Source organism: Simochromis diagramma, unplaced genomic scaffold (assembly GCF_900408965.1).
Source record: "Simochromis diagramma unplaced genomic scaffold, fSimDia1.1 OVJJ01000216.1, whole genome shotgun sequence".
NCBI classification, from domain to species: domain Eukaryota; kingdom Metazoa; phylum Chordata; class Actinopteri; order Cichliformes; family Cichlidae; genus Simochromis; species Simochromis diagramma.
The window spans coordinates 17245993-17267211 of record NW_024386883.1 but is presented as its reverse complement, the minus strand read 5'-3'; the positions used below and the strand labels follow the sequence as shown (position 1 = coordinate 17267211).

General features: G+C 40.6%; 2 protein-coding genes across 3 annotated transcripts; one reads left to right on the top strand and one right to left on the bottom strand.

Moving 5' to 3' along the window:
* Window positions 1-540: 540 nt before the first annotated feature.
* Window positions 541-8644, top strand: si:ch211-247j9.1 (rho GTPase-activating protein 24). Its single transcript, XM_040032674.1, has 9 exons — window positions 541-550; window positions 634-726; window positions 1101-1308; window positions 1384-1516; window positions 1633-1706; window positions 1820-1941; window positions 4609-4843; window positions 6145-7089; window positions 7367-8644. Exons 1-9 carry the CDS (start codon window positions 541-543, stop codon window positions 7605-7607), a joined length of 2061 nt encoding a protein of 686 aa, XP_039888608.1. The 3' UTR covers window positions 7608-8644.
* Window positions 8645-9268: 624 nt separating this feature from the next.
* On the bottom strand, window positions 9269-19463 carry LOC120733985 (putative monooxygenase p33MONOX). Of its 2 annotated transcripts, none has more exons than XM_040032524.1 (9): window positions 19324-19463; window positions 18011-18134; window positions 17829-17895; window positions 15238-15413; window positions 15053-15164; window positions 14655-14782; window positions 13111-13214; window positions 12811-12995; window positions 9269-11771 (listed from the first exon to the last, which is right to left on the bottom strand). In XM_040032524.1, exons 3-9 carry the CDS (start codon window positions 17851-17853, stop codon window positions 11563-11565), a joined length of 939 nt encoding a protein of 312 aa, XP_039888458.1. In that variant the 5' UTR covers window positions 17854-17895; window positions 18011-18134; window positions 19324-19463; the 3' UTR covers window positions 9269-11562. The 2 variants fall into 2 exon arrangements, with proteins under 2 accessions (XP_039888458.1, XP_039888456.1); XM_040032522.1 differs by having other exon boundaries at window positions 9269-11774; window positions 19324-19462.
* Window positions 19464-21219: the final 1756 nt, after the last annotated feature.

The window sequence follows — 21219 nt, the reverse complement described above, 5'->3', positions numbered from 1 at the left end:
CAACTGAGCATCACTTAACTGCCACAGCCTAGCTGAGTATTGTTGCTGCTTTTAAGCCCATTCCTTTATGACCACAGTGTACCCAACTTCTAATGGCTGATGCTTCTAGCAGGATAACACACCGTGTCACAAAACTCACTGTACTCAAATGTCCTCCACAGTCACCAAATCTCAATCCAGTAGAGCACTTTTGGGCTCATCATGGCATCAGCTGCATGAATTTTATCACATCAACATGGACCAAAACCTCAGAGGAATGTTTCCAGCACCTTATTGAATCTGTGCCACAAAGAATAATCGTAATCCAGTAAGACAGACTGCTGCAACCCCACACTCTACCACAGAAGCTCCGCCCTCCTGCTGCTCCAGTGTGTGTTCATGATGGGCAGCCAATCATAAGAAAGCTTAAAGGGAAGAGAAGAAAGAGAGATAAAACAGTTTGATTATTCTGCTTTTACAAGTGATAATCATCAAACAGCATAAGAGAAGTGCAATAAAGTTGTTTTTTTATATTATGATCTGATGTTTTATAAAAGTACTATGAGGATAGGTAATAATATCTGGATTTATTATAACAAGTCCAGACTTGACCTGAGTAAGCTCCTTAACATCTCCCCATTTGTGTGTTTGTAGGTAACAGAGATGTGTTGGCCAGCCCAGGCTCCTATTTCTTTTTATCCAACAGCGCCGGTCAGGGTGACGAGTGGCTGAAGAGCCTTAACAAGGGTGTCTGGATCCCTTTCACAGGGTACATGTATTCATTAGCTTTATTTCTCATTCTTCACTGGTACACAGCTTAAAAATATCCTGCTTTCATTTGGTTTTGCTCGATATAATATGAAGGGTATCTGAGATTAAGGATTGAGATGTGTTGTTATACAAACACAACACTTTGGCGCTGTAAGCATCCCAGATACAGTTCATGCATGCATCCATCCCTGCCTCCTCTTGCTCATGTTGTCAAATTGACTCTATGCGACTAGAGCTATGTGATGTGCAAGGTCACCTACAAGTCTTACCTAACACTGTAAAGTCTTATTATTGTTTATGGTTTGAAGACTCTTCAGAGAGAGCACTCAGTAAATCTTTCCCTCTTGCAGGGGTCTTTGGTCAGCGCCTGGAGGAAACGGTGCTGTATGAGCGGCGTTATGGGGTGCGTTTGGTTCCTCTGGTGGTGGAGCAATGCGTGACCTTCATTCGAGAGCGAGGTCTGCATGAAGTGGGCTTGTTTCGCCAGCCTGGACGGGCCAGTTTAGTCAAAGAGCTGCAGGAGGCTTTCGATTCAGGAGAGAGGCCATCCTTCGATAGGTAAAGTTCCTCTCTGAATGTTCCCTTTGCTTTTCTTCTGATCTGCTCTCTTAAGATAAAACGTTTTATCTGCAGTAACACAGACGTCCACACGGTGGCATCACTGTTAAAGCTCTACCTCAGACAGCTGCCTGAACCGCTGGTTCCTTACAGCCACTACCAGGACTTCCTGCTCTGTGGCCAAAAGCTGTCAAGTGACCGCACACTGGTAACTGCACACTGCACCATCAAGCAGTTTGTTTGATTAAAAGCATCTGCACTCTTATTTTAGCCTTCAGTGGTTTAACATGTCACCTTGATGCATTGCTCTCCTTTTTCTTTTAGGGTTTGAGGGAGTTAAGAATTCTTCTTCATGAGTTACCAGTTGCAAACTTCAACCTGCTCAACTTTATCTGCCAGTAAGACCACCCCTTAATAATAATAATAGTAAAGTAAGAATAATAGTCAAACCGAATGAGTGTTTTTTCGATTAGTCTTGTCATGGGTACTGGAAATGTGTGTGTTTGTGCAGGTTTCTGACTGAGGTCCACAGTTACTCCTGCACCAACAAGATGAGTGTCCAGAATTTGGCCACCGTGTTTGGACCAAACATCCTCCGAGCCAAAGCTGAAGACCCACAAAGCATCGTGGGAGGTAAACAGGACATGAACACTTGTGCCATCTGTAGATTTTATTTTAAAGGCAGACACAGCCTCCAAGTCTGAAAAGAGAGTAAATGCAGAAATGCCATAAACCGTCATGATTTTTATTGGCCACAAGGGGGTGACTCTACTACTCCTCTCATGGGTATGACCTCGGTGATTGACCTGAAGATGAGTTTCTCACTAGTCACTTATTTCAGATATTCTTTAGTACAGCGTGAAGCTCATTTTTAAAAGTTATGGTCCCATATTTAGAGTTAAATGGATGATAAAGCAGGGTAAGCTTTAGGGTGTGTCTTCTTTGTGACTGACAAGCAGAGATGGGCAGTAACGCGTTACTTTTTTCAAGTAATGAGTAAAGTAAGGGATTACTATTGCAAAAACGGTAATTAGATTACCGCTACTTTCCCGTAGGAACGCTGCGTTACTGCGTTACTAAAACCGTGATTTTTTTGCGAGAATGTCTCATGACAGTGACGTAAGCAAGTGCGACGTTCATGACAACAGCTGTGTGCAGATCAACAATGGATCATATATCGAGTGCAGCGTTTAAAGCGTGGAAGTACTGACCTTACTTTAAGTTTGATTCCATAAAAAGTGACAAAAACATTAGCGTCCATCGTGCGTGGGAAGAAAACTTCTTTTTACAGCGAAAAAACCCCTAAACTTCCAAGCAAGCACCGAGTGCGCTATGACTTAATGGGAAATTCACAGAGAAACTCGCGGATTCTTCCACTGACCGCTGCGGCACACCTGCACCAGGGTAAACCTCCGCCTACCCTACTCCTGCTTTACAGGTGAAAATAGAGCAACAGGACCGCTGAGTCTTTGACTTTATTTATTTTCTGCTGTGTTTTACTTGCATCTATTTGAAAGAGTGAGTGTAAACACAAAAAAATATATATTTTATGTGCTGGAATGTGCAGAAAATAGGTTTACATCAGTTCAGTCTTTATTTATAAAGCACTTTTCATACAAAAAATGTAGCAGAAAGTGCTTTACATAGTTAAAAGCAGCCCACCCCACCCTCCAACTCACTCCCCACACTCTCATTAACATAAATGATGTGAATACACACACATCCCCCCCCCCCCCCCCCCCCCCCCCCCACACACACACACACACACACGTGCGCACACTTAAAGAGTAAAAATTGGGCTGGGTTCACATGAGCCAAGTGAGGAAACACTATAACAGGGAGCCGTCTGCACCGGGAGCCGGTCACAGACCGCAGCCTCCAGGCTGGGCACACAGCAGGAGGGAGGCAAAGGAGCCCCCCAGCCAGGCTGAGAGGACCCCCAGAGACCCAGCAGCCACGGTCAATCACAGCCCCGGTGCAGAGAGCCCCCTCCGAGTAAACACCGGAGATATGACACAATAGGCTATATACAGGGTAAAATGATAAAATAAATAAGAACGGGATACAATATAAATATAAATAGAGTAAGAAGATTAAAAAATGAATAAGAATAAAATCAATAAATATTAGGTAAAGCCTAAATTAATAATAGAATAACAGGATAGAATAAATAAGCATAAAATAAATAAACGCTAAGTAAAAGCTAAATTAAAAAGGTGGGTCTTGAGCCTGTTCTTAAAAACATGTACGTTCTCTGCGGCCCTGAGCTCCTCCGGCAGGCTGTTCCACAGACGAGGACCATACCACTGAAAAGCTGCCTCTCTGTGAGTATGTGTCCTGACTTTAGGGACAATCAAAAGGCCAGTACCATATTAAACAAATTTCTTCCAGTCAGAGAATGTTTCATATAATTAAATTTTTGCTTGATGCATAAAGTTAAAAGATTAAAACTGATAAAACAAGTTTTAAAAAGAGACTTTTCCATTTGATTACATTTTGTATGATGGATTATGTAGAAAAAGTAGAATTGGGCTGAAAGATCTATCGCTTTATCACCTCTTCAGGTTGTAAATCGTGTTTTTAAAAAGTAACTAAGTAATTAATTACTTTTGAAAATAAGTAATCAGTAAAGTAATGGGATTACTTTTTTGGGGAAGTAATCAGTAATTAGTTACTGATTACTTTTTTCAAGTAACTTGACCAACACTGCTGACAAGTCACTTTCAAAACACCAAAAAGCCAGAATATACACTGTGGAGTAGCTTTAATAAATATCTTTATAAATATCTATATATATATTGTATTGTGTGTATTTTTATGTATTCCTCTCATTGATACATAGCTATTTTGATCGATACTTTTGATAGCTCTTTTAATTACTAGTATTTTTGTGTGTATGTGAGTTTTTAAGCTACTTTTATCAGTTGCCGTTGGTTGATAGTCACCAAAATAAATGTTGTTGAATCTTTCTACAATCACAAATAAAGAATTTTAACATTAATCTTAATATGTACGGTATGCCAAGGTTTAAATGATGATGTCATCGTTTAGAAGTGTAATTCACAAATTAGTCAGCTGCATGACTCCATGTCCCTGTTTGCTTAGCTGTGATGCTATTATGCTCCATGTGCAGCCAGTGCTTCTTTCTTCCTTAAGTTAATATTAGAACACAGTGAGCAGCATACACACCCGACTAGCCCGATATAATAGTGGTCATCTGATTGGTCTGACTGCAGTGAATTTTCTAAGGTTGTGAACACAAGCAGCGAGGTCTAATGAGAATATCTGTCTGTGCTCTAGGTGCAGCGCTGGTCCAGGTGTTAATGTTAGAGCTGATCACAGAACACGAGTCTCTGTTTGCAAAAATTTCTCCACCCATCTATGCCCGCCCAACTAGAAGTTCACATGGATCTCCAAGTGCTCTGAAGCAGCCTCATCTCCACCCGTTGCCCTGCCCTCGCCAGCTGTCTTTGCCTCTCATAGCGGAGCGTTTCAGGGAGACGGGACAGCCTGCTGCAGACGCAGAGAGCTCCAGGTAAAACTGACCTGCTCTAACAACTTCACCATCAGCTAACAATCGCAATGTGGAAACCTCACAACTCAAAACTTACACTGTCTCTGGGTGCTCTGGGTACCAAGTCAGTACTCACAAATAGGTCCTAATGTAAGGATTAGTAATATGTCGATAGACACAAATTTTAATGACAGAAGAGATCTAGGGAGAAGCTACACCACAAAAACAAAGGCCAGGGAAGAGGAAAGACACACACACACTCATACACACACAAGGCATTACTCAAGGACAGCATTTACACAAAGCTCAGAGGGAGAAAGGAGCAAGACACAATTCACTTAGCAAAGAAAAATATGAGGACACATTTCAGATACAGAAGATACAGGAGGATGGAGAGAAGGGCGGAGCTCACACAGACCCAAAGAGGTAAGACAGAGAAAGGCAGGGCTGTGATTGTCAGACAACAAATAGCAGCTAAGAGAGGACATGAGTCTCCAGATCCAAATCTAAAAGGTCTGGAATGAGACAACAACAAACGAACAAGAGACAGGTTGTTGCACAGCTGTAAATAATAGAGATCATGGCCAACTCATTCTCACTGTCAACATGTCAACTTTGTCAGTACCCACTGGCCTCAGATTGTGACGCGCTGGGTAATTCTGCTGTAGGAGACACTTAAACCCAACCATGTAGTTTGAATGCCTAAACCTAGCCAAACCAAAGTAGGAGCAACTTAAAGTGCAATAAATAGGTGTAAAGAGGGCTCAACAATTTGGCTTCTGGTTCTTTTTTGTGGAATTCTGTAGTTTTGTTGTTCCTTATTAAAATCAGTGCCTCAGAAAATGATGATATTTGGGTATACCTTGATTATTATTGTAGGGTCTCTAGCTTACAATATAAAGCATCTTGAGGTGGCTGTTGTTGTGATTTGGTGCTAAATAAATAAAATTAAATATAATTAAAATATGACGAGACCGGGTTTCTAACCAAGCATCAACTTGTGATGTCTTGGGAATGAGAGTATGTGGCTTCACCCACACCTCACCTGCTTGCCATAGGTACCTGTCTTCTTCTGTTTTCCTCCAGACTTTGTCTTCTATCTAAGCCTTGCTCATGTGCTTCCTGTGCAAGAGATGGATCCCAGATAATCATCCCCAGTCTTTGTGTCTATCCCAACAACCTGTTCTTCCTTCACATCTTTACTTGCATTCTTTCATTGTCACTTGATGTCATTAAAACTTTTAAAGTTTGCAAGAAAAATGATTTCAGCTGCAAGAATGTGCCTCAACTTCAAATTCTAACTTTTTGTTGTTGTTGTCTAGCTGTGCCTTCTCAGCTGCTGCCAAATCAGACTTGTCTTCCGGTCCGAAAAGGCATCTCGGACATCGCTACACCTCCTCCCACCCGGGGAACTGTTTCTACCCCACACCCTCCTCCAGTCAGCCCACTCAGCACCACTCTGACAGACATAACGTCGACTGTCACCAATATAACGCTCACCAAATAGCACCCAGTGGAAATGTTCAAGCCTCTGAAACCAGCTTCCAGGTGCCAGAAAATTCTAAGCCCAGACCAGAGCTCATGGGCTGGACCAAAGTTTGGCCAGGCCCAGGAGAGGCCAGCTCTGCTTTCTGGAGCTCTGCTGGTGCTGAGGAAGAGGGTGCAGTGCCAGAAACAGCCAGTGGGGGCAGCAGTGAGGGTCAGGAGGAGAGCACCCCTTCCGTCTATGACAATCTGAGCAAAGTGTCTCTACACCCACCGATGATGGATGTCACTGATGGACATTTGAAAATGAACTCTTCCGGAGGCCACATTGGAACTGGTGAAGATGAGGCAGAGCTTGAAGAAGTGGAGCACACGAGGGATTCCTCTTCATGGTCTTCCTGCGAGGTTTTACCATTGGATGAAAGCAGTGATGATGTCCGTGTAGTTAGTCCAGTCAGAAATGGAGGGTTGCCTTCAAATCAGGAAGCAGAGAAGGAAAACGGTGACAAAGACGATCATGAAGATAGCAACGAGGATGATGATGAAAACAGTGATAACGACCATGACGACCACACCCACCACCCAAACTCTCCAGCCTCAGGTTCAGTACGCAGTGGCAGCCCTCTTAGTACAGGCAGCTCAGATGTCTTCCTTCCCTCAGGTTCTCCTGATCTCCAGGGGGCTGAAGATCATCTACAACCCAGGGACACCCACTCACTCCTGGATGAGCTGCGGCAAAGGATGGCCCAGCAGAAGTCTGAGTACCAGACCAGGATACAGAGGTGAGACACCTTCAGTGTATTCAATTCAGTTTATCTATATAGTGCCAAATCATGTTGCCTGAAAGCACTTTAAGATGAAGAGCCAACAATAATGGAAATCACAACAATCAGACAACCACCTATGAGAAAGCACTCGTCGACAGTGGCAAGGAAAAACTCCCTTGTAACAGAATCAGCATAAATGATCCTATATAATAATTAAAACTGATGTTTGGCAGTGTGGCGTGCCACCAGTGTTTGCTTAAAGCCTTCACCACGTTTTATGGTGTCTCTGCAGGTTGGAGCGCTGCAATGACGTCCTTGAGAGGCAGGTTGCAGTCCTGCGGGCCAGCCTGGAGCAGCAGAAGCGCAGCCAAAGTGTTGCTGAAATCAAGATTCGCAAGATGGAGCGAGCCAAAGCAGACGCCGACCGCCGAAACACCAAACTGCAGAGAGACATGGAGCTGTTTTTCCAGATGTATGGAGATATCAGGAGAAGTGAAGAAGAGAAAAAAGGGAGAGTAGGAGGGAGTATCTGAAGATGTGTATGTTGACAGATCTGGATAAGCCTGCAATGGAGGGCACTAAACAGTGTGAAAGGAGGAGGGGGAGAAAGACGCTCTCAGCATGGACGTCGACCTTCTCCAAGTTGAAAACGTCACAGATGACCCACACATCTGAGATGCTTGGATTACGATGTGTTATGACCACATGTCAGAGAATTCCAGCTTTTTTATTTTTGTGTCCATGTAGTAGAGGGAACACTAATGCTGGTCTTCTCTAAAACTATGCTTAGGTGGACTGCTCGATCTATCGCTGCCCAGTTACTCGACTTTCTTCTTGGATTTTCAGGCTGCTGCAGAGTCACAGATACACCTCAGAGATATTCTAACACGAGCTTCCTGATGTGGATTATGACCTGACATATGAGGAATATGTCAGGATATTCAGAAAGACAGAACTCAGGTGACCAGATCCCAACAAACAAATGTAGGACAAAGACTGTTTGTGTGGAACAATGTGGGACGCATAATCTAGAATTTTGATATTGATTTGACTTTCCCAGCGTTTCCTGCTGAGTAAACAGTAACCATAAAGAGAAGCTAAAGTGCTTTTTCAGTGATCATCTCTAGGTTGTTGTTGGCATGCATCCATAAACCACATAGATCTTTTTGAACAAGCTCACATGCACTTTCATATTTTTCATCCTACAAAATTAAAAAACCTTTCACCAAAATGTCTTTCATCAAAGTGAGCCGGTATCAACTTTGTTGTCCTAAATGGAAAGACTGGTTTGAAATAACATTTGTTTCACAGGTCAAATCATCAGAGCAGTCAGGGTTACTTTGTAAAGTAACCCAGAGTCAGGTGGACCAACACTGGCTGACAGACTGTTTTACGTCATGTACGGACTGGATGTGGTTAAACATGACTTCTGTTTTTTAGGGAACTAGACTGACACACGCTGCAGGAAATCTCTGAGGCTCGAGATGCACTGCAACAGAAGCAGAGGGGAAATGTTTCTCTTTCTACAGTGTAGTGTGCCAAATAACTTGAAGACTGCATGATGATGCATTTCCAAATAACAATAAAAAAAAGAAAACTTGTTAAAATAAAAAATTTGATTTTTCTTTTCTTTGTTGCTCGTCAGTCAGCCACAGACTTTCTATAAAAGGAAGATGTAGCACTTCTTCAGAACTTTAAAGATGTCAACTGAAACAGAGTGGATGTTAACTGAACCTAAACCCAAACCTTAGATGGGTTACAAGTTGGCATCCTAACATCCACCAGCTAACAAAAAAACCCCAACAACAGCTGTATATAAAAGACCATAGTTGTTTCTGGATCTATAAAAATGAAGCCAAATTAAATTCATAGTTATAAAACAGGAGACCACTATAACTGTAAATGGATCTATAATTGCAATAAACACTGCTGTTGAGTGTATCGTCTCAATCAGGAGTTTAAAGTCTGCAAAATGTTCATTTTAGAAATTATGGTAACATTTAGAGCTTAAAAGCACGATAAAGCAGGATGTGGGAGATAAACAACTATTAAGTGATGTCACTGTGCGAATATAACTGTTTTTATTTTATATATAAAATGAACAGATAAATGTAACTGTTCTGGCAGGAGGGTCCGTTTAAAATGTTTGACGAAACAGATTTTAAACACACACAATGAACACTTGACTCCTGTGTGGCTGATGAGAGTGTAACATTTATTCAGGAAATCCAGGAAAAACTTCTTTGAACCATTAATTGGTAAAAAACAAAACAAAAAACAAAACAAACATTACTTCAGTCACTACTACAGAGTCACACGTACATACAGAGGAGGTTCGGTTCTGATGCTTCGGTCTGGAGGAAGATTTAAAGGGTCACACTTTAAACACAAAGCACTTGTGAACATAAAAATAACAGCAAAAAAAACAAAAACAAAACAAAAAAAAACAGTCAATCATTTAATAGCTACACATCTAACAACAGTGTGGCGTTTGCTTTTGTGTCCAGGGTTGTTCACACAGGACCAAAAGGAAACAACATGTGACTAAACACCACAGCAGAGTTACAGGTGGCAGATGACATGGACTTGGAACTTTCCACTTCATGAAATCGTCCACTGCTGTGTTACAAAACACGCCGAATCTATTCCCAGCAAAGGGACCGTTTCCACTTCATAACAAGAGTGCATCATCAGTAACTCCAACCAGGATCTACCTTTTCATTTAGCGGTGGAACTACAGCGCCCAGTATTTTCTAAGAAGCGTAGCATGATTCATCCTGCAGAGACTTTGCATATAACATCGATAATTACCAGTAAGCTAGCATTGTAGGACCACTAAGAGAAGTAAAATAAAACCTTGCATTACATTTACTTCCTCTTATATTAAGGCCTTTTAGAAATGAAGAACATTTGTTTGCACACTGTTGCAACTGGGGACACCCCCCCCCCCAAAAAAAAAGAAACTGCCAAAAGCAGAAAGAGCATCTGTGATGGTTTCTGCAGGATGCTCACTGGGCATACATCAGCTAATAAGCACTAACTACAAACAGGAATTCTTCCCATCGTTTAGCTTTTCTTCCTAAATTTACTAAGATAGTTTTTTCTCATACCCAAAAAGGGAATAAAATCTTTTGCAAAAGAGGAAGTGGAAAAAAAAACAAGCAAACTTCAATCTATACATTAAATATCCCACAAAACAAAACAAAAACCATTTCCTGCAAAAGAAATAACTGGAACGTTTGAGGAGGAGCCTGACAATTTTCCTGAGACAAAACTTGTTACAATATAATTAGAGAATCGTTGTCTGTTTATTTTGGCTGATACTGAACTGCACCCGAGAAATTTATTATTTATTCATCCCAAAAATGGAAGAAAAATATTTTAGTGACAGGCAGAACATATCAGAGGAAGCTTTAGCATCGTTACCCTGGAGGGCTGCGTGACAGCAGAGGGTCTGGGGTTGAGTTAGAAGTTATGATGAGGATAAAGTGCGTTAGTATATGATACTTATAAACTTGGATCGCAACCATCTTCAGTTTCAACTTCACCAACATAAGCTCTTCACTTCATTGTGGGGTGATTCATGCTGACCTGGTTGGTCAATGCGTTTGATTTTACATCCAAGAAACACTGAATATGCATCACGGTTTTCTTTTTTGTTTTTCAAATGTATATACCATGTTTGTTTTTAAATGGGAAAGATGGTGGACAGCACAGTGGTTATCTTAAGTGGTTAGAGCTGCTGTTAAAAGGTCCCATGAAATAGTTTAAGTTCCACAGTTCATATTTCAAAAATATTTACATAAAGCTGCTCACCCCCAAATCTATGGAGGAATGGGAAAAGTCATTACCAGCATAATTTCAGGTCAGAGACATTTAAGCCTTTGGATAACGTGGGGGGAAAAAAAAGATCTAAATTGAAACATGATTGCAAGAGTTCTTCTCTGGCAGGTCAGATGATAATCAGTCAGTTAGTCAGATTTACTGGTCCACTTTTATTTTGAGGCAAAACCACAAGCTTGGATTAACTGACCAAAAACCGGATTATTACAGTAATTAAAGGTCAAACGTGATTAGGAGGTCTGTCTGTAAATTGTGATGTTTGACCGTCAGTTTGGGTGCTTAGCTTACAGCTCAGCCACCCTGCCACCTAAATTAGACTAAGTGGAGGTTTGTTTACAACGTTCTCCATCAAACTCCTGTGTGGCAAATAGCGTTGCACTTGCAGATCCAAGGTAGGTACTTGGTGGGTTAAATTATGGCTTAACGACAGAAATTTATACAGGAGTGTTTAGGCAGTGCAAAATCTGTTGGATTTATATTTGGAAGAGTAACCGGACCTCGTTAATAACCTAAACACGGTAACATTTGAAAAGATTTGGACTTAAAAAAAAGAAAACAAGGAGAACTGGAATACACTGAACTAAGCACGAGGACGTCATCATTTCATGGGACCTGTGGTGTCTGTGCGTCAGGCAGCTTGCGTTCTCAGAAGCCGGAGGGCGTCAGGATGTTCATATCTCTCGGTTTGAGCTTGTGTGTTCGGGTTCCATGCCGCCGACCCTCCACCGTGGGAATCTCCATTGTGGGTGGAGACACCTTCTGAATGGAAGCGCTGTCGGCCAGTCGAGCCTGCGTCTTCATCACCTCCATCGGGGTCGGCTTCTGAGCGCCACGGTACGCCTGCAGAGCAAAGCCTGCTGGGAAAAAAAGATGATAATACAACTTGCAAGAGGCTCAGAAGGTGGTTGATATAAAGTGACAATATTTTAAAAAATAAAAAAATAAAAATCAATACATTTTAAACATTTTACAACATGTGTCCACAAATAACGGTTTCTTTTTAAATTATTATCTCTTTGAATTCATTGTCAGAGCCAATTAATAAAAATAAATAATTCCCATTATAACACAGACACACAACCCACACCACCAAAACCCCCCAAAATAAAACAAACACACCCAAAACTACTTCTCCATCTTCAAGAAAACCCCCTCAGCCTAATTTAATCTCTTACCCCCCCCCCCCAAAAAAACAAAAAATCAATAACAATAGTAATAATAATAATAATAAAGAATCTGATTCTCCCACCACACTATAAATATAAAGCAGCTGTCTGTTTTTTTTTTTGTTTTTTTTTTAAACAAACTCTATAAAAGTTGTGAAATTCTGAAAGAAACGTCTTTTGAAAGAAAAAAATTCTTTTAGCTGTAAAAAATCTCATTCACTCAGGTCCCTGCAAACATTACTTTTCTCGGGTTACCTACCGAAAGTCATCCTGGGAAGAAGATTTTAAAAGTCTCTGATTCAAACTGAACATCCCACATGTAAAGACCTAAACGCAGTTTCTCAAAAGTCATCGGTGAGCTGTAGTTTTATATCAATGCGATGAAGAAATCTCAGCTCGCCATTGCTAAAAGCCAATGATTAATCAGTCTCTCAGGGTTGTCAGCCCTGAATGTTGTTCAGTGTTTACTGTCAGTCTGAAGTTCATTCAATCACCCATTAACCCCACTCCTGGACTGAACTGGTCATATGGGCCTTTGTTCTTCCATAGTGAGGGGTTATTTTAGTTTCTTACCGCAGCGCTTCATGTTTGTACTCTTTATTTTGTTTATTGTATTGAACACGTCTCATGGGAATTCTGAGGAGAACCTTTTTCCAGTTTTGTTTACACAAGACAAGCAAACACTCAAGTCATTTCCACAGGCTTCACACCGAGGTTGTGCTGTTACCTGCAGCTGTGGAGTCTGATCCCAGGTCAGAGGTCGACTTATGGACAGGTGGTCGCGGTCCGAAGACACCCCATCGTTCCACTACACCTCCTCCTCCTCCCCCGACGTCTACTCCAGCCATGTCCAAACTGCTGTTGGAGGAGGAGGCAATACTGAGTTCTGAACTCGAACTGCCGAACCAGCCTCTTCACAAACACACAAAGTGTAAACACGGTTAGGTTTTTAGCATTTATCACATTGTTGGGTTTAGACGGGCAGGCTGATAACCTGAGGACACTGAGTGTAAGTGTGTGGTTGTACCTGCGCTGTGATTTAGGGGAGCTGTGTGGTGTGTTGGATGGAGTGGAGTGGGCGGAGGAGCTCTGGCGCTCTTCCTTGGCCTCCATGCTCTGGATCTGGAGTTTCTACAATAGAAACAACAAAACACACTGTAAACCTTGGACTTCTGTGAAAATGTAACAGTTACTTTACTCACTTTGAAACAAACATGCTGCTTGCAGGGCAAATGCTTTTATTTGTATTGTATTTATTTTTATACCAGGGACAACACATAAATAACACTGCATTTAAACAAAAATGCAACCGACACAGTATATGTAGGACTTCTAGCCACAGCTAATTTGCAGACTATGACCCTGGTTAGGCTTTTTAAGGATTTGTAATAACAAGCAACTAAGGCAGAACACCCTGAAGCACCTAAAGCACGGAAAATTGAAGAGAAAGAGGAAGTGTTTGAAACAGCAGTTCCTCCAAAGGCAACGTCAGGTCACTTCTCTACAGTGTTTAAAAGTAGAATGGGAGGCAGAGCCTTCAGCTATTAGGCCTTCTATTCTGTGGAAACGGCTCCCAGTTTAATTTGGGAAACAAACACCTTCTCTACTTTTAAGATAAGGCTTTTGTTAAAGCATATAGTTGGGGCTGGATCCAGTGACCCTGAATCCTGTCTTAGTGACGCTGCAACAGGTCTAGGCTGAAAGAGGTTTCCCATGATGCACTTCACTCGCCTCTTTCACTCACTGTTTATACACCTCTCTGCATTTAATGATTAGTGATTATTAATTTCCACCTCGCTCCTACAGTGTCACTTTTGTCCCGTCTTCCTCCCATCATTCCCAACTGGTCGTGGCAGATTGCTGCCACTCTCCGAGCTTGGTTCTGCAGGAGTTTTTTTCCTGTTAAAAGGGAGTTTTTCCTTCCCACTGTTGCCAACTGCTTGCTCATAGGGGGTTGTCTGATTGTTGAGGTTTTCCTCTCTGTTATTGTAACAATATAAAGCACCTTGAGGTGACTGTTGTTTTAATGTGGCATTATATAAAAAAAATTAAATAGAAGTTTCTTACAAATATTATGGTCTCCTGCACATGTGCGCGCACGCATTGGCTTCCTTTGTTAGTTTTCGGTTCCCTGCTGGGTATCATCTATGTGCAGTCTATTGTAATATCATTCTAAAAACAGCTGGAGCCCTTTGATAATAAACTCCCACTAAAACAGTAGAACTGGTGAGCTAAACAAGAATTAAATGATACAGCCTAAAACCAGTAACAACAGGTGCAGCAGCTTACTTCTGATGATCACGAATGGACCATTGGATACGGCCATAAATGATTTTTTTTTTGGTTTAATGCATATTTGCTGATGACTGGCACTGGTCTTTTCTCAGTGGGAATTTATGGATTCAGTTCCACATTGCACATTTAATTGGTGGAAACAGTTATGCGAGCAATCTCGTTAGCCATCAACCAGGTTGGTGGCATAAAGTAAAAATTCAATTCAAGGCTGATTTAGCAACCATGAGAAATAATCAGCTGCATTTTGGGTGCACACGGGTTACACGTGTGTCTGACCTGGATTGTTTCGGGCACGCGATGGTGATGTCTCGTCTCCTCAGCAGTGAGGCCTTTGTGGGGTGTGTAGCCGGTGTCAGAGAGCCCTGCCGTCTGCTCAAACTTATATACGCTATCCTGAGTTTGCTCTGAAACAGAGAAAAACAGTTTGATTCCAATGTGAATGCATTTTCATGCACAATTATTATAAATTCAAACAATGAGTAAACAAGCTACTTTGTACCAGAACTTTTTCTGTAAGTTTGCACATTTTCTTCTTCTTCCAAATTAATCCTAAAGTATTTAATTAAATTTCATTTGTCTGTACCACTTCGTCCAGTCCACGATGTAAAATCATTTCTTCACTCAGATAAATGCACCCTTAATACAGAATATCATCATTAACAGGAGTAACATACTGTTGATGAGAGAATTCATGATGATGGAAGAAGCCTTGGTTTTCACCACAGCTTGTGGTCTAGAGGCTCCAGTGTCCTGCGCTGCAGACTGACTCGCACCACTCTCATCCTCCTGGTGAGAAAACATCATCAGCACCCACGCACTGAAAATACGGGCAGTTTAATAGTAAAGCAGCGTGTGTCACCTCAGCCAGGTGTGTGAACTTCCTTTCGGGTATGATTGGTCGTTTCCACAGGTTGTTGATACTGATGTCATGAGGCGGTGTGGACATGGGGGCCTCCAGATTATCGTCATAGCTGATGGCACGCCGGGTCATTCCGACAGGAAGCTTCATCCCACCCATCCCAGATCCCTCGATGGCTGCAAACACAAAAAAATAATCCCAATGGGGACTAAACACCAGCTCTCCCTCGTCTAGTACAATCTCCAAAATCATTCTGAGATGTGTTTTAGAATTACCAGGATTTCCCACATTCACTGCTTGAGATTGTGGTTCGATGTTCATATTGTGTCAGACTGTAGCCCTGAAGCTTACCTACAGGTTCATGACAATGCATGTCCCCTACATGGTCAGTTCAGACATAAGCTGACCTTTTACCTGCTAAGAACATCTCGTGTTAGACTGTGCGGTTGTGGAAACGCCACAGCTAATTATCTATCATGTACCCTGCCTTCTGCCCTCTCCACCATGCCTAAAACACATGGATTATTTAAAATACTATAAATATTGCTAAGGCAGAAAATCCTGCTGTGTGAGAAAAGACACCTGTGGATACACCCTGACCCAATTGACTCCCAAACTGTAGGGTGGGCGTGAAGCCACTGTGAGTGCCTTCATATGGACAATGAAGTGGAAAACATGGAAGTGAAACAAAGGCAAATTATTTGATCATTTTTTAATTCTCTCCCTGTAAGGATGAGAGATGCCAAAATTATGCAATTTTTCTCAGCAATATGCTGCAAAGACAAGTGTGCTGATTAGATATTCAACTTCATTTTATTCTATTAAGCATCTGTGAAGTATGGTTTGCTGCTACAAATCGAAGCTTAAAATATGCCACATTTCTCCCCAAGTTTCATTTATTCTGCATGACTCATTTATAAAAAATATCATGCTTTAAACTAGACTGTAGAAAAACAAAAACAACTCCTGAGCTCTTAACCACAACTAAGAAACCATGACTGGCAACAGTCACATGCCAACAATTTGCATTGGAAGGAAAACTTGAACATATGCAAAAAATAAAATAATGGAACAAAGCTCAAAAACGGTATAAAGAGGAGAAAGTTACAAACGGGTTGTTAAAATGTAACTTTCAGGAGCAATGACGTCAGAAAGCTGCAGATTTTTTTGTGTGTGTTCATAGCAGGTGTAGAAAGCCGAGGTTTACACGGTCATTAAGGTCCAAAGCATTAATCTGCTGTATCTTGAAATCATGTAGAGCTTGGTATTCACGGGGTTGTACTCACAGTTAACAAAATTCAATGTGGATTTTCTTTTTTTAAATCACCACCTGAGATCTCTGTGCTGGTAGAACTAACCAGTCTTCTTGTTGTGTTAATACTCAACCTTAAAAACAGTAAAACTAGCACAAAATGCAATAATTTTTGCAAAGCGGGAGCATCTCACAGTTCTATGATTCACAAATGGACAACCCGCAGCAATTTTCACACCTTAAAAAAAAACGAACAAACAAACAAACAAACAAACACATTCTTAAACATAGTTAATGTTTGCAAAAAAAAGGTATAAACTCAAATCCATGTCCTCTCTTAAACCTGACCTTGTTGAATTAAATCCACCTGACACTTTTGCACTTAAGCAACAACTGAAAATTATATATTTTAAATTATGCTTTTAAATTTAAAGTCTAAAAATATTAAGCCAGCACTGACTTTTTGTTTTGACCCAGACCCAAATGCCAGTCTCCCATGTTAAAAAGGGTCCATTCATCCACCGCAGCCTGCTCCTTACACTGCTTCTCTTTATATCAGCTCACCTGACTTCTGAAGGCAAAACTTCAGAAGAACGCCCCCCACCCCACAAACATCAACCATGTGTTAGAAAGCCTTTTCAAGTTTTCTTTTTGGCAAAAAGCCTCGAAGATAATCATCTGTAACATGTTAAAAAAAAAATAAAATAAAAGGGTTGTGTCATCTGTGGATACAAAATATTGCATTACACACCCACAATTACCACTTGCGACACTAGTTTTAACGTTTTTAAGGTTATGACATCTCAGCTATGTGGCTGGTATGATATGTAGTGCTGATCCTGGAACAATATTAATCATCCAGTTGCAGGAACAACACAAACATGGGGAAATCCAGTATGTCATACTGGCACCATAAGAACTAAGCCTTACATTAAGGTTTACGGTTAAGGGTAAGTCTAACTTTTAACTTTGTCTAACTGACAAATGGCTTCATTCATGTTGCTTGGACAAAGCTGGTTCAACCACCTTTCAAGCAGGAAAAAAAATGATTCATGTAGCCAACAACTGCAGTTGTCCTCTTTTCAAAACAGCAACTTCATGATTACCTGCATGTTACACATCTAGAGGAAATATACGTGTAGCTAGAAGTATTAAAACAAGGCTTACACTCTTCCCAAACAGGCAACAATACAACGAAATAAAAGCCTTATTCAGATGCTTTGACATAGCTGCAAGCGTGCTATTCTTTCTGCATACATGAAACAGAATGGCCCAATTCTAACAATGGAAAACTAGTCCTGACTGAAATTTGAATACTCCTGTCATAGGAATTACTCACCTGGTAAATCTCCAGAACCAGACATGGTTGGAGTAAAGATGAGGAACAAGTTAGACCAGAATAGGACCTAAAAAAGAAGAAAGGAGATTCAACATGTGTTTTTTTCCATAAATATTTACCTGCCTGTGATTAAAACAGCAACTCCCAAACAAAGAGTAGAACGGTGGTTGACAGGCTCCTACCTTCCCGTTTTGCTGCACTGGTGTAAATTAGGTGGCTTGGTGGGTTTTGTTATGATGGTTGGTGAGACACACAGAAACGTCTCTGGCAATGCATTGTGGGAGAGCAGCAAGGCCAGCAGAGCAACTACAGAGACACCAGAGTTCAAAAGGTCAGCTGTGAGAAATTTCAGTTTGAAGGCAAACCCTTGTTACACTAAATTAAGAGAGGTTGAACATCCTTCGTCGAATACGACAACAATACTTTATGAAACTGTAATGTTGTAAAAAATGTATTTTAAGGCATGAAAGAGCGCAAAACCAACTATCATCTCAAAGTGAAAGAGAAACATCTAGTGCTACCGAGAAAGACAGTGAAATGAATGAGCACAGACCATTATCCTGTTCTGTAACACTGACATAGCCACCGCTTGCCTGCAGGATTATTCCAGAGGATGATTGCAGACAGGCTGCATTACATAATCCCTGCTGCAGCAGCAGCAAGGTGCATGCAACACCGGTAATGACCACTTCAAAATAAAAGCTTAGATTTCAATCAGGCACACGCTGAAGGTTTCCTTAAACACATATTTCCTACCACATGGAACAAAAAACATGCACGCCATACCCTCCAACACTGTAAACTCGACGGCTGGGAGGATGCAGAGGTGACTGGTGATCTTGGAAATAAACAAACTGCGACCTCTTCCGGGACAATTTCTCAAACTATCATGCAGAAATTTATCTGTCTGAGAAGTTCAATCACAGGGTGAATTAAAAGAAGCTTAAAGCAGATATATGGAGAAATCGTCACAGGGTTAGCCGTAATAAAGGCCACTGCCCTGCACACGCAGAACTCCACTGAGGAAATTCGTATTTTATAGTCTAATATTATAAAGGTAACCGCCCCATGCCTGTACAATTGCTTTTGGGATAACATATTATCATGATTTTAAATTCAGAAGCTAATGAGCCAATAGCATGCCATGAGATTCCTGCACGCCGATAATGTGCAGGTCAAAGAGAATAGATAGGTCTATAACAATTTAGCACAGCTTCACTAAAACTGGTGCAGTTTGGCATGTTTTAAACCTTCCCGAATTTGAGAGTGGTTGTTACATATTCACAAAAAGCCTAGCACTGAGTTTTTCACGTTTACAAAACAAACCAAAACCTGCCGCATAGTTCAGTTATTTATTTTCTGAGTGGAGTCTGGCGGAACGAGATAGCGGAACCAGTCTGAGCTGGACAAAAAGACACAAAACAGCTGACGACTGACGGTATTTTAAAACGGTTTTATCAGCAAAGTTAGCATTGCTTTGTTTGCCTTTTCTTACCGGAGGTAATGACGGCTTCAAAGTGACGATTGAAATATGGATGACCCTCCAATGTCGACCAGCGCGCGAAGAGAACAACAGACTTGTTGGGTAGCAGCCATTATTGGGTTCGATAAATAACAGCCGCTTCCTTGACGGTTCCCTTTTCTTGTTCTCGCGCATTCTCATCTCATCGCGAGAATTGGCCTTCACACGTGTGCCTTTCCGTACTTGTGAGGACACTGTCACAGTCATTGGGTGTAACGCAGTACCTGTAACAGTAACTACAAATAAAAACAATTTCTACTTCAAAAAACTTTTTTTGCTTTGTTATGTTTTATTAAAATAACCTCTTATATTTTGGAGATTAAATATGCAATAAAAATCTGAATAATAATAATAATCTCAGAAAAGTGTTGCCTGCCCACCTCTCCCCATAAAGGGAATTTAAACATACAACAACAACAACAATAACAATAATAATAATTATTATTATTGTCATTATTATTATTATTATAATAATTAATAATAATAATAATAATAATAATAATAATAACAACAACATTTATTCAAATAAATATCTTGAAGTTGCACAGTAAATATAACTTACAGGATATATTACACCAAAAAAAAAAAAAAAAAGCCCAAAAGCTACATCTCAGACTCTACAGGTTTCGGTTAGCATGCTAAATGTTCATGAGAGGGGAATTAGAAAAATACTAAACAAGTATGGTTTGTTTGGGAAGGTTTCAAGGAGAAATCCTCTTCTTTCTCTCAAACTACAACAACAAAAACAACAACAACAACATGGCAGCACAACTTAGGTTTCCAAAGTTACATGTGAGCAAACCACAAGACTTGTGTGACCAGACCAAAGTGGAGATGATTGGCTACTGTCTTAATTCAGTAAGCCAGCAAAAACAAAAATAAAATAAGGGCAAACATTATGAAATAAATAGTATTGTTAAACAGAAAGGAGACAAGAGGAGAGGAAGTGAAGAAGAGAGTGTGTGGAGAGTGATGATTTGTGACAGACAGCAGCAACAGTGAAAAGAAAGGTTTACAACATGGTAGTGAGAATTGCTATGATGGATGGTTTGGAAATGGTTTTTACACTTTGAAGAAGACAGGAAGTCGAGCTGGAGGTTGCAGCGGTGAAGATGTTAGAATTTTCATTGGAAGTAACCTGAAGGGGGAAGGTGGATACATCAGAGGGACAGCCCAGGTAGAGCAGTTTGGTGACAAAAGATAGAGAGGCAAGGCTGAGCTGGTTTGGACATTTGCAGAGGTGGAACAGAGGAAACACTGGATGTAGGATGCTGAATGTTGGATGTAGTGAAGGAGGACACGCAGAAGGTTGGTGTGACAGAGGAGGATGCTAGGGATAGGGCGGGATAACCAGATTATCAGCTGTGGCAACCCAGTATTACAGGAAAGAGTGCAACAGCGTGGTTCAAGATAATGCATCTTATTAAAGAGTTATATTATTAAAATGTTTAACCAGCATTTAAATGCTAGAATCAAAGAAATATCTGTTATTTTGAGTAAAGGCAAGAGAAATAATGCTACAAAGATTAATTTGCAGAGTTATTATTATTTTTATTTTATCACGTCTCCTTTTGTATAAATTTAAAAAGCAAGTAAAGTTACACTTTTCAAATATGTGATTATGTAAATGTTAATAAAAACACAGCTAATGAGTAAAAAATTGTTACAAAACTAATAATACTGCAAACACTTCTACACTCTGCCTTTGGTCAAATATAATTTTAGAGTCGTGCTGAACATTTTATGCAACCAATTTCACATAAACAAAAACTAAGCAACATCTTATTGTCATGAGTTTATATATACTCACTGATTTACTAAAACTTGTGCTTACATTTGAACTTACATTATGTGTAATTGTTTTAGTTG